Here is a 12,946-nt window from a genome sequence, read left to right on the forward strand (position 1 = left end):
TTTTTAATATTCTCTGATGACTGATCAAAATAGCCTCTGATGCATATCCTTAAATGTTGTGCTTGGATATCGAGGAATCTGTCGTGTAAACTATTTACTCCTTTATTTGCAATTAGTATATAGAGAATTTGAAAGAAAATGTATTACACTTGAAGTGCTGAATTTCAGCTATATCAATAGGGAAGACTGAGAAGTTAAGCTACTAAAATGATATAAACTCAACTTATACAACAAAATCAGATTATTAATACTTGTGTAGGGAGAGTTTCAGGGCCTACTTTGCTAGATAGATAGTCCGGTGCTACCCAACATACTGAAAGAATCCTTTGAAGCAGCAGATATTTTGATCCTTACTCATTGATCACTTATTCCTTCACGTATGATAACTATCCTTATGTTTTGTCATGACTTATGTACAGACAATATTTCATCTAGCATTATCAAAGATACAGATATGTTTTCTGAGTGTTTTATTTTATGTCAGTTCCATTTTTGACAGGAAATTTGTCCCAAATGTTGTCTTGAATTCAGTGCCTTATTGGACAAAGAACATTGACCTGAAGCAGAATGTTGTAGCCACGCCATTCCAATAGCAGAGCTATTCCAACCCAGTTGATTTCATGTATTTCCATTAACGTGTTTTGCTCATAGCCATAAGAAATAATATTCTCAATCTTGCTTCCCAATCATAATACATATTATTATTATTAGAAATAAATGTAATGAAATGAAAATGTGTAAAATTACATTGAGAAAACTTGTTAGGAAAAAAAGAAAACTTTTTAGAAATAAAGTGATGTGAATATCAAATCTTGAAAAACCTTTTTGTTTTGCTTTGCTTTTTTTGGTATTTGGATTGAACCCAGGTTCTTGCTTTGCCTAAGCAATGCTACTCCCTCTGCCAAATCTTGAAAATCTTAATATCTATCTACTTTCCCCCTGAGACATGTCAAAATAAAACTAACCATTGTAGGAGCTCCTATAAGACAAAAATGAAATGGAAATCAAAACCCTAATTAATAAAATTCTTACCGAAACATTTATAGAAAAACAATTGACCCTGATGAAAATAATTTCAGCCAAAACAATAAAAAGAATACGGGAGCCAGGGATTTAGCTCAGTGGTGCCACCACCTGCCTCGCAAGCACAAGGTCTTTAGTTCACAGTACTGAAAATTGGCTAGGAATTAAATTGACAATTAAATCACTTAAAAACATTTCATCAATAAAAATTTTTCAGTGGTTCTGCACCTGCCTGGCAAGCACAAGATTCTGAGTTCGATCCCTGGTACCACACACACATACAAAAGTAAATATGGATGATAACATTTTATTAATTTAAATGTTTTAATTAAAACAGTTATGTTCATAAATTTATATCATTGCAAGGGCTCCCATATCCTGTTAGCATAGGAAATCTTTCTGTGATGACTTAATGTAATAATTATGGACATCTCTTGACCAGAGCAGTCGTAGGTGGCCGTATGTACTGCTGATTACTCCAGCTCTTCCTTGGTTGTCCACTAGTACTCTTTGTAGTAGTCAGTGAAGATTACCATGGACATACTCTTCTTTTCTGTGTTATAGAGTCTTGAAGACTGACAGTAAATGCAGCATAGCAATAAAGAGTTGGTAGTTGAGGGCCAGGGATTTAGCTCAGTGGCACTGTGCCTGCCTTGCAAGTGCAAGGTCCTGAGTTAAATCTCTGGTGTGAAAAAAAAAAAAAAAAAAAGAGTTGGTAGTTGAGCTGTTTTGGAAAAAATCTTTTAACCATTTTGTTCTCATTTATGAGGATGGTTGATAAATTGAACTTACGCAAAGAAAGACTTTTTCATTATACTTAGCCAAATTTGAGTTTAGTTTCCAGCAAAACTGAAGGCATAGAAAATATGTGTAATCTGAAAAAGGTCAAGTCTTGTGGAAAGTAAAAGTGAGTATATTCCAGTTGTGGTTATGAAAGAAGTTGAAATTTTTTTGAGTGATCCTCAGTCTGAAAAGCAATAATATTTCATCAGTAACTTATTCAAAGTAGCAATAAGATTTTTTTTTTTTTTTTGAGACAGGGTCCCACTATGTAGTTGAGACTGACCTGGAACTCACTATGTAGCCGAGGCTGGTCTCAAACTCACAGTGATCCTCCTGCCTCAGCGTCCTGAGTGCTGGGATTTCAGGCATGTGCCACCACACCCAACTTTTTTTTAAATAAGCTTTTAGAAGTTTAGATTTGTGGAAGAGAAAAGATTATAAGCCTAAGGTTTTTTAAAATGGAATTTCTTATTTTATTTATTCATTGACCAAATGCCAAATTCTGATGTAACCTAGGAACCTCTAGAGAAATTAGACACAGGCAGTTCTCATTTTGCATAGGTCCCATAGTATCTAAGAGTTGGTTCAGCATTTTCACATTTCACTTGAGCCTCATAACCATGTTGTTAAGGCATTGGAGGGGTTATATTTATAATAAAACAAGTTTGATAGTGTAATATTCCTATTTTACAAGTAAAGTCTCAGAGAGCTTAGGTCTCTTATCCAAAGCCATAGCTTAGGCTAAAATCCAGATTATTGAATGCTTAGAACAGAGTTCTTTTTTCTACAATATTACCTTATGTGAAAGATTCAGACTTATGTATTTATCTTGATTATGGTGTTATGTATTTGAGGAACTTGATCACTGCCTTTTTATAGTACAGCAATTTTGTTATCATGATTCACATAATTAGATGAAGGTGTATATTTTTCTGTGGAATATAATCTGTAATTTTTCTGGTATTTATAACTAGCTGTTCAATAAGCACTAATTTATATAAATTTTGAATAAAATTGGAAAAATCATACTATAAGTAACAATAGTCATAGAATAGAAAATGAATGATGTGATTTTAATATGTGCCTTCTATGACCACTGAAAATCACTTAATCATTCTAAAACTCCCTACTTAATTTGGAAAACAAATTCCTGTACTGTTTCCCTTATCACAGTGGTTTTATGGGATTCAAATGAAATGATAGATATGAAAACACTTTAAAACACTTAGTGATTTTAGTGCTGTCTTTCCTTAGGGATCTTGATTTATGGAGGCTAATATTAAAAAGCACTATTTATTTAATGGTGCATTATTAACTATATTTATTCTTTTCAATTTCATCTTCATAAGGATCTGTTAAGATGACTCTCTTAACATTTCACTGGGACAGCCCAAGAGCCATGCTGTACGGAATCACTTTGGGGCTCTTGGAGCTCATGGATGATAGGAAGAGGTTACCATGCATCTAAAATTTGTCACAAATATTCCTCAAAGTAGTTGATTCTTAGTAGTTGATCCTTAAGTAGTGTTCAGTGTCAGCTGAGTAACAGTAAAATCATTTGAGAGATATTTATTATTTATAATTTCACATGATATTCTGGTCCTTGCTGCTTACATTTGACATTGGGACTGATACACATTCACTTAATAGAAAAGTTTAATCTGCATTAGCTATTTGGTATAGTGTTTCTCAAACTTTTGAAATCCTTCTATGAATAAACCTAAGAATGTTACCTCAAAAATGTGGGTATTGCTATACATCCTTTAAACTATCATTTACAACTCAGTTATCTGACTATTGGGGGGAGGTCCCTAAAGATGGTATATAAATAAGAAAGTCCTAAAAGTCCAGAAAATGTATTATTGATGGTAATTTTATAAATCCTGAGAATGTGTATCATAGCTTAAAGTGAAATAAGATTGTAATTGTTAATAAGTAGTTTACATTAGATTTAGTCTTTGCTGTATTTGGTCAGGGTAGGTATAAACAGAATTTTCAACGGTTGTAATGTCACAGAATCCTAGAATGCTAGAATTTACAGGCATATTGGCGATATCTTATCCAAGCCTTATTTGAGGTTCAGAGAGGGTAATCGTTCAAGTTTACAGAATGAGTTGGTTTTAGGTTATGCTAGGTCTTACTCCAAACATATATGTTCTGCTCTGTATTACATCTTTTCAAATTCCCAAGAAAAACAGATTTTTCTAACGGGTGTTTACAGACTGTCTTTCTCAATTCAGTTTTACTTAGAGCAGGAAAACTGTCTTTCTTAGCAGCACAAAATCACATCACACCCCCCATAGCGGGCAGAATTCTGGTAGAAAATGTCAAACTCACGGTGCCCTCCCACGTATCTGTGTTTAATAGTTTCTTCATCTCGAATCTTGTTGGCGAGATGACAGCACTCCTTGAAAGCTTGGACACAGCGTGGCCCTATAGTAATACGTTCAGCTCGCGTCTCACAGCTTTCATCATCATTACGACGGGCTCCATCATAACAACATCTCTTCAGCACTGGATGTTTGTATCTAGCAGCTGAATGGTAATAATACAAGTCAGTGCCTTGATTATGCATAGAATCATAACATCTCAGGCTTAGAAGAAGTCCTGAGGAACACGTGGTTTCTACTGAGAAATGATGTCCATGCCTGCAACAGCCATACCTAGTTGACTACTGACCAGCCTCTCTTTGGAACTAATCTAGGAATAGGGAGAAGGTGATCTCACCAGGTAGCCCTTTCCAGTTTACACTAAATAGTAAAGGGCTTTCTGCATCTGAACTAAATGTTAACTTTTGGCACTGGCACTCTGAGTTCACACTTTGAACAAAATAAGTTAAATAGCAAAGAAGCCTTCGGGTATTTGAAGATGTCTGTCATTGCTATACAGGAATCTCCTCTATGCTAAAATTCTACTTCTTCAGATAGAGATAGATCTTACATGACATAGTTTATAGACCTTCACTAGTGGGATCATCCATCATCTTCAGTGCTCAAATTAATCAATCTCTCTTTTCATATCATTAGAACAGATAATGAAGGTTAGAATCACAATAATTCTTAAGTGAATAGAAGAAATTATTATATTAACATAATCATGATTATTGGCTGAACTCAGATCACTGACTCCCAGGAAAGTGTTCTTTCTAGTATGATGGTCATTTATCAATGATTTAAATATTTCCCATTAGATTTATTTTCCAAAGGATACTCTGAAATGCTACTAATTATTAAATATATGAAAATAGAATAAATATTTCTAGGTATGCCCCAATTTAATCAAAGCAAAGATCTTGCCAAATTAAAATGGAAGGATATGATTTTAATTGCTAGATGAAGTTTGTAGAGAAGCAATATTTGTGACAAAGGTTAATATTTTGGATTTTAGAGACAGAAATAAGAAAGCCTGTTTATCTCAGATTAAGGCTGAACTACTGGGTTTATTTGGTTTAATCTTAGAGAGCTGAACTAGATCTCCACACATATCTATATTTTCACCTGTTACTTTTGAAATAGAGGAAAATATAATGTTTAATTTTCTACAGCTTTTGAATGCTATGCTCATAATTTTTAACAATCACATGAAACCTTTGGAGTACCATTTTCTTCTATTTTCTCTTTCAGATTTCTTTTTCTCCGGTGAATTTCTTTGCAGGGTTCATCTGGGGAGAGAGAGAAAGGTGAAGGATAAAAATCTAAAAATATTCCCATAAAACCAAGTATTTAAAACATTCATAATTATTCATTCAACAAATCCACATTGAAACTCTGCTTCAAATTAAGGATTATCCACACACATCTTAATATGACTTGTTTTATTATAGTAAAGGTCATTGTCTGGCAAAGTTATTTTGATTTGTTTTATCTTATCTGAGTATGGTTTTGAATCCTGTAACATTTCTGATCCTTTGATTTAGAGCGAGTGAACATCTGGAGTGAGCGAAATTTATGTTAATCTATTTCTCTTATTTTTTCTTTGAGGTATAGTTTACACACATAAGCATCAATATAATAGCATCAAATATAACTATGAACAATTTTAAAAGCATAGGAAGAAGGTGACTAAAATTTAATCTCTGCTTTTGAAGAGTTCAAGTGCCGAGGGGTAAAAAAAGATATAAAATCAAGTATAAGGATGCACAAAAATGAACTATTATCATGTTACTTATAAATAGATCTACTCCCTACAGTATTCTTCTTATAAAAGAGGAAGATCCCAAATAGAAGAGATGATTCTTATCCTGGCTTCTCCAGGATAATAAAGTGGGAAGCAGCCTCCATAAGTAAAGGCTCAAAGGTGTGAAAAGTTCATGGTATCATTCAAGAACTACACTTGGGTGTGTATAGCTTAAATACAAGTTAAAGAACAGGCTGGAAAAAGGTTGGAAAGAGCCAGGAAAAAGATGATGGAAGGTTGTGAGCACTACATTGAAGCATTAGTACTTTATTCTAAAGGCAAATGAAACCTTGTGTACCAGGGAGTTACAAAGTCGTGGAATTCTAAGATCAGTGCAGAGAATATTCTGGAAGAGAGACGAAAGTAGGGTCTGGCAAGCAAAGTATCACTATAAATTTCAGTAATAAAAGCGCTGAGTGTTTTACCAATTTCTTGCGGCTCATTTACATTTGCATTGGTGGTGAAGGTGAGTCCAGCTCGATGGAATACATCTGCGTTGTCACGGCCACCACCTGCCCCACAGCCCAGGTCACTTTTCCCTAAAGTATGAAACATCTGTCCAGAAAAGTAAAATGTTGAGCCTATTCAGATTTGTAAGTCATTACTCCAAAGAACTAAAGGTACTAGTCATTACATAGTTATAATAAACCTGTGACATACACGGGCATTTATTTGTCAACTGACCAAAGTTTGACCTTCTATATTTATAACTAGCCAAAATTAAATCAACAACTGAATTTTAAGCAAATGGCTTTGATGAGGAGATTTGGGGAAATTGACCCATAGTTTTGGCATGTAACATAAATGCTGCAGGCAAGATTATGTCTAAAATAAATGAATAGATGAATAAAGTAAATGAAAAGGAAGGAAATAACTAATTTTTAAGTTGCTAAGAAAAAAATAAAAACACAACCTCTTGTGTTTTAAAGAAGAGTTGTAAGTTCTAAATTAGGGAGTACTAATAGACCAGGCTGATCTGAGTTTTAATTTTGATCCTAAATATAGTCCCTCTCTGCCTTTTTTTCTCTCTTTTTGGTGGTCCTAGGGATCAAACCTTGGTCCTCATGAAATTGCTGTAGCACTGAACTATACCCCTTACCTAAATGTATTTAATTCACAATTTTTCAATTAATTTTTCCTTATTTAAAGGAACTTGAGCCTAGAAAATAATAGCTGAATGTTATGAAAATAAATGGGAACATAGGGAATTAAGTACTTTTGAAATTTTTCTGTACTACAGATTTTAATGAGAGTTCAAACAAATCCCCAGATTTCCCATCCAGTCCCTTTTTGTGCTTCTATAACTGCTAACACCACTCTGACCCAGATCCTCAAACTCTCCTAATTGATGGTAAATGTACTTCTTTAATGTATTACCATGGTCATATGTTTTCAAAGCACTTAAATCTACATTTTGAAAAACAAAAAAGATTGACGTGTTTTGGGAATACAAGATGACTTATACTTTCCTAAAACTATCATACTAAGTTTGTTATAGAAAAGCAGGCAACTGTTTCCTTAATTATCTGCTCACAACCTGTCCTAGTGGCCACACTTTGTGAAGCATTGCACTGACTGCCCACTCCATCGTAACTACACAACAGCATGGTTTAACTCTCTGCGTGGGCTTTTTCACTCTTGTTTGACTGTTCTAGCTGTTCTGTCATCTACAGTTAGTGCAGCTTATGGGTAGCCATAGGTGAATGGGTAGCTGCAGTAAGAGCCACAGTTTGTGCTAGTGGTGTAGCTCAGTGGTAGAGCACTTTCCTAACATGTACAAGTCCCTGGGTTCAATTCCTAACACCATAAAACAACGACAACAAAACAACAGAACCACATACAGAGACACTTGGAGAATACAGTAGGCATCTGCATCTGGCAACACACGAACTTTGGTCATTTGAAAAAGAAAAGACCATTTGTATGAGACAAAACTGTCCAGAGGCAGATGCTCTGACAGCCTCCTTCATTTAGAAGGAAATTGTTGTGATGTATGATTTCTGGCTCACCTGCAAATGGGTCCAGTTCTTTTCTCCAATATTTAACACAACTGAATCAGATACTAATTCTGCTGTCTGCTCTCCTGTGATGATGTAATAGACCAGGAGTCGGGCTGAAGGAACCATATTCTGTGTCACTTGAATGTTTATACTTTCATAAGATGAACCTGGAATTTTCTCCTTTGTGCCAAATTGTATGATTTTGCCCTTGGATAAAATCTAAAAATAAACAGTTGAAGCAACAACAAGTACATAAACAAAACTGTGGTTCAGGATGGAGCTTGGAGCTAGAGTAAAAAATCTATGTTAAAGACAAATTAAGTAACATGTATGTATGTTCCTAGTATGTTCCAGGAACGTTAACATTTATTTAATTCCTTTAATTCTCACAGTACACCAGTGGATGGGACTATTACCTCCATTAAAGAAACAGAGGCTCAACAAGAAGCAATTTAAATATGCTCAGGGAACATTTTCACCTCCAGAATTAAGGATTATTTTAATGTTACATCATTGCCTTTTCTCTTTTGCTTTCCTTTTTAGTTTTATTTTAGGATTCCCTATTTTTAATGTTCATACAGAGATTTCTTTAACTGAAATACCGAATAGTTTCTCTGGTGTGAAAAACTATAATAGTACACAGGATCCTAATGAGATAATTAATAATGTGAAATAGGAAGTAAAGGGCTAAAGGTGTAGGGAAAGTGGGAAGGGTGGGGGAAAGGTAATAAGGGAGAGGAAAAAAATATGAGAAACTGAAAAAATGGAAATAAAGTGTTTGTAAATGGGGAGGGGAGGAGGGGGTGAAGGGAGGGCAGGGACAAGGGGAAAAAATGAGAATAAAGACCTATTATGTAAAGGTACAGAATCCCAATGATGAATGTAACTTATACCTAGATTGCACCAATAAACTCAATAAAAAGAAAAAAAAAAGAAACAGAGGCTCAGGAACTACTAAACTTTATACTGATTTTTAGTTCAAAATCATATACCTAAGAAATTGCAGAACTGTAATTTGTACTTATATGTGTTTCAAATCATATGCCATCACTAAACTCTCCTCTGTTTTGTTGATTACAAAGAATAGATGAGTAAGTGGAGTGCTCCTTGTGTGGAGGTTAAGTTTTAAAGCCGCAGATTAGGCTCTAAATTGAGATTTAAGGTTGAAAAAAAAATGCAAAGTAAAAATATCTTCAAAGTTCCCTTAAATTTTCCTCAGCAAACAAGAATGCATACATGGTTTTGGTACTGTAAACATAGTCTGTAAACAGTTTTTCTCATCAGTCAATATTTTTCTATAATCTTCATTTTCTTCTTCAAAAATGTTGCAAAAGCCATTACTCTCTGTTTGGCCAGGGTATTGGAAAAACTCATTTCACTTGTTAGCTACTGTCCAAAAGCTCTGGACATTTTTTTTTTCACTCTTTCCTAGGTCTTAGCAACAAGTTTGACTGATCTGCTTCCTGTTTAGCAGCAGTGATATGAGGGGTGCTGCTGCCTAGAATTGAAACAGCTATGATGTGACAATTCTTTAGAGCAGGATTTATTCCCCTTGTGCCAATGAAATGCACGTTTGAACTAGATGCAAGCAGAAAATCTTTGGCTGTGATATACAGAAGAGGTGGTGTGATTTAATCAGGCTTTTTTTTTTTGGTGTTATCAAGAGTTATTAGGCCAGGAATCAATGATCTTTAGTTCACATAAAAAAAAATCTTCTGAACTGAATGAGTCTTACAACTTCTCTGTCCCTCAGTTTCCTCATTTGAAAAATGGTTATAAAAACCATGCCCTATCTCAAAGGTTTTTGAAGAGCTAAGGTTCAAATTAGATTTTCTTGAAAGCACTTTGTAAATACAAATGTAAGGAATGTTCAAATGCTTCTCTATAAGTCAGGGAAAAATATTTCAGGTGGGGGAAAAAGATGTAAATGTATCATTACTGTACTTACGAAGTAATTATAATGAGTTATTTTGTGAATATATGGACTTTTGGCAGTGAAAGTGATATTCAGATGTTCTCCCACAAGCAAAGCTTTATAGTTTTCAGTCCAATCAATAGAAAGGTAACTTTGGCTGACAGAGGAGTATGGGATGGCTCGATAATGTTTGCCAGCTTGATTTTTTTCTGGAAGGTCTGGAGCATCAGTTTTGACCTGAAAAGGAAATTTCAAAAACATACACAGATTGTGAGCAATATTTTTAATAAAATATACCCTTCAAATATTTGCATTATAAATTTCTAAATTTCACAATTATTGAATGCTAAAGACAACAACAGCAGCAAGAAGACCACCTCTATTACTCTAGTTTTGACAGCTGTGGTATTAAGTAACTTTACAAAGACTGGGAAATAATGATGGAATTGGGGGATATGGTCAAAAAGTTTGATGAAATGAAGAGAGAAGAATACTGCAGAAACAAGCCTCACTTTCCTCAGCCACAAAACTGACGCAGATAATGTTTTATACTTCATATTGCTGATTAAATAGGTATTAGATATGTTCTTCATAAGGCTTTTGGCACAGTGTCTTGGCACTTAGCACTTATTAAGTGCTCAGTAGATGACAGTGAATATGTACATGACGCTGTAATTGACCTGCATTGTCCACTGCATTTTATTTGAGATTGGGGACTATGTGCTGGGAGAGCAGATGATCAAGCAAAACCTCTAAAGAAGAGTAGTTTGTACTCTTCTTTAGGGAAGGTAGGATTCCACTTTTAACCCTTTTGTGGTCCTGAAAAAAAGATAAAAAGTGTGATGGGGTATGTTACAGACATCCCCAGTCCAGTGCTAGTAGACTATGAGTGGTATTTGCTTCTTGCTTTCCATAATTCAGCTATAATTGTTTTATATCAAGAGTCAAACTGAAGCTGTATGTGACTCAAATGGGCATGTGAGAAGGCAGACTGGGTGAGTTTAGCTCCTCCCCACATAGCTGCACAGAAACCCAGGTCCTGGTCTGTAAAGTGGCAGGGCTCTGCTGAGTTACATGCAACTGAGGTCAGTGTGACCCCAAATAAAATCCTTTCCTATGTATTATGGCTTCTCGCTAACTCAATGGGTTGCTTGCTTATTGCACCTGGTCCCAGTACTGGTTTGTTTTATCTGAGAAAGATAAACAGTGCTTACTTCCTAACATCCCTGCCTGGCACCATCATGCAAGGTGTTCAGCAGTATTTCACTAAATACCTTCAAAACACCCCCAGGTCCCTATTTCTTTCCATGGCCATATTCAATAAGTACTGGATGCACTTGGGGGCCTTTGTCTTTGCTGCCATCAGCAGCATTGATCAGGTCCCACTACTTAGCTTCTATCTAAGTTTCATTTCCTGCCTTTACTTATTTATTTTATTTTTTTGCCTTGTGCTGTAGTGGCTCACAGGAGGCCAGAATCTAATGCAGAGGTTCTGGCAACATTCCCTTCCCTGTTCCCTATAACAGGATATTTCTACAACTGATATCCACTACTATCTCAACCTATATTCTGAACCTTTCATATTCTAATATAGTCTTATTGGTGTAAGAGAAAATATGTAGTTAGAGCTGGGGATTTAGCTCAGTGGTGCTGCCACCCACCTCACAAGTGCAAGGTCCTGAGTTTGATCCCCAGTACAAAAACAAAAACAAAAAAAAAGAAAGAAAAGAAAAAATGTAGTTAATTTTCAAACAAAAATGGACAGATTAATCTTCCTCTAGAACCATTCAACATATTAGCAGATTGTCTCCGGTACTCATTTGCCTTAATACAATTGTGGAACAGTTCACTGAACTCATATAAATCTGCTGTATCTGCTTTGCACACTAGCCAAATTATATGACAAAAAGTATATATCAAGCTGGGCACAGGGGTGCACTCTCGTGATTCTAGTACTCTGGGGCTGGTGCAGAAGGAGCACAAGTTTGAGCCCAATGTGGACAGCTTAGCCTGACTCTGTCTCAATTTTTTAAAAATGGGCCAGGGGCCTGGGGATTTAGCTCAGTGGGTCTGCCACCTGCTTTGCAAGCACAAGGTCCTGTGCAAAGGTCCTGGTTTCAATTCTCAGTACTGCAAAAAAAAAAAAAAAAAAAAAAAAAAAAAAAAAAAAAAAAAAATAGTACACACCACCTTAGAACTACAGCAGGAGAATCTAACTCACCGAAAATTCCAGTGCTGTCACTCCAAATGGGAGGTAAACCAAAAATGAAGCTACTCCATCACTGAAACTTGTTACACTTTTTCTTGGTTCCAAGTCAGATGTCATTTGGTTTACATTGACTGTTTGTGCATTCAGGATGACTGGGACCCCTTCTACCAACTGGTCAAGTGTATCCTTAACCTGCACCTGTTGGATAGAACAATTCAAATCCATTTCAACAGGTCATCACATCTTTCAAAGCACCAACTCTGAAATAGTTTACCTTCTCTCCACCAAAGTATAAATTAATTATGTTTAGTTAAGTAATGCAAACTGAGTTCTCATGTCATAAAATTATTTATTTTTCATGTAAAGGTACAAGATCCCAATGATGAATGTAACTGTACTGTATACCTAAAATGTACCAATAAACTCAATGAGAAAAATAAATAAATAAAATTATTTATTTTATTTAATCATTTTTAAATGAATTCCCTAATCAACCAGACTCAGAATGTAAATATTCTGTAAGCCAAATAAATGTGACAAGATTGTCTACTAATTTCTGTATTTCTTTAATTGTATTAGAGCAGGAAAAAGGAGAAAAATGGAGCAATTACTTTTAGGAAGGATTCTTTTGGATATGAGAAACATTAAATAGATACATTTTCTTTCTGAACTTCTGCCACCAGTACATATATATAATTATATATAATATATAAATTCCACAGATAAGTTACTTTTATATGTGATATAAAATATATGATGTTGTGGGCTGGGAATGTAGCTCAGTGGCACTGCACCTGCCTGGCAAGTGCAAGGTCCTGAGTTTGATCCCTGATCCCTGAT

General features: G+C 35.2%; 1 protein-coding gene across 2 annotated transcripts in view; it reads right to left on the reverse strand.

Annotated features, from left to right (window-relative positions):
- Positions 1-1,581: 1,581 nt before the first annotated feature.
- LOC104847514 (complement C5) overlaps positions 1,582-12,946 on the reverse strand; it is a 38,684-nt gene continuing 27,319 nt past the window's right edge. For both annotated transcript variants that reach the window (XM_019204357.1, XM_010602941.2), the window contains exons 11-17: positions 12,119-12,304; positions 9,931-10,134; positions 7,992-8,201; positions 6,408-6,537; positions 5,405-5,467; positions 4,144-4,341; positions 1,582-1,990 (exon numbers count right to left, since the gene is read on the reverse strand). In XM_019204357.1, the coding sequence (XP_019059902.1) occupies positions 1,986-1,990; positions 4,144-4,341; positions 5,405-5,467; positions 6,408-6,537; positions 7,992-8,201; positions 9,931-10,134; positions 12,119-12,304 (996 nt within the window). In that variant the 3' untranslated portion in view covers positions 1,582-1,985. The remainder of the gene's footprint in view (positions 1,991-4,143; positions 4,342-5,404; positions 5,468-6,407; positions 6,538-7,991; positions 8,202-9,930; positions 10,135-12,118; positions 12,305-12,946) is intronic.

Source organism: Fukomys damarensis, unplaced genomic scaffold (genome assembly GCF_012274545.1).
Source record: "Fukomys damarensis isolate Sample0158 unplaced genomic scaffold, DMR_v1.0_HiC HiC_scaffold_36, whole genome shotgun sequence".
Classification (NCBI taxonomy): Eukaryota; Metazoa; Chordata; class Mammalia; order Rodentia; family Bathyergidae; genus Fukomys; species Fukomys damarensis.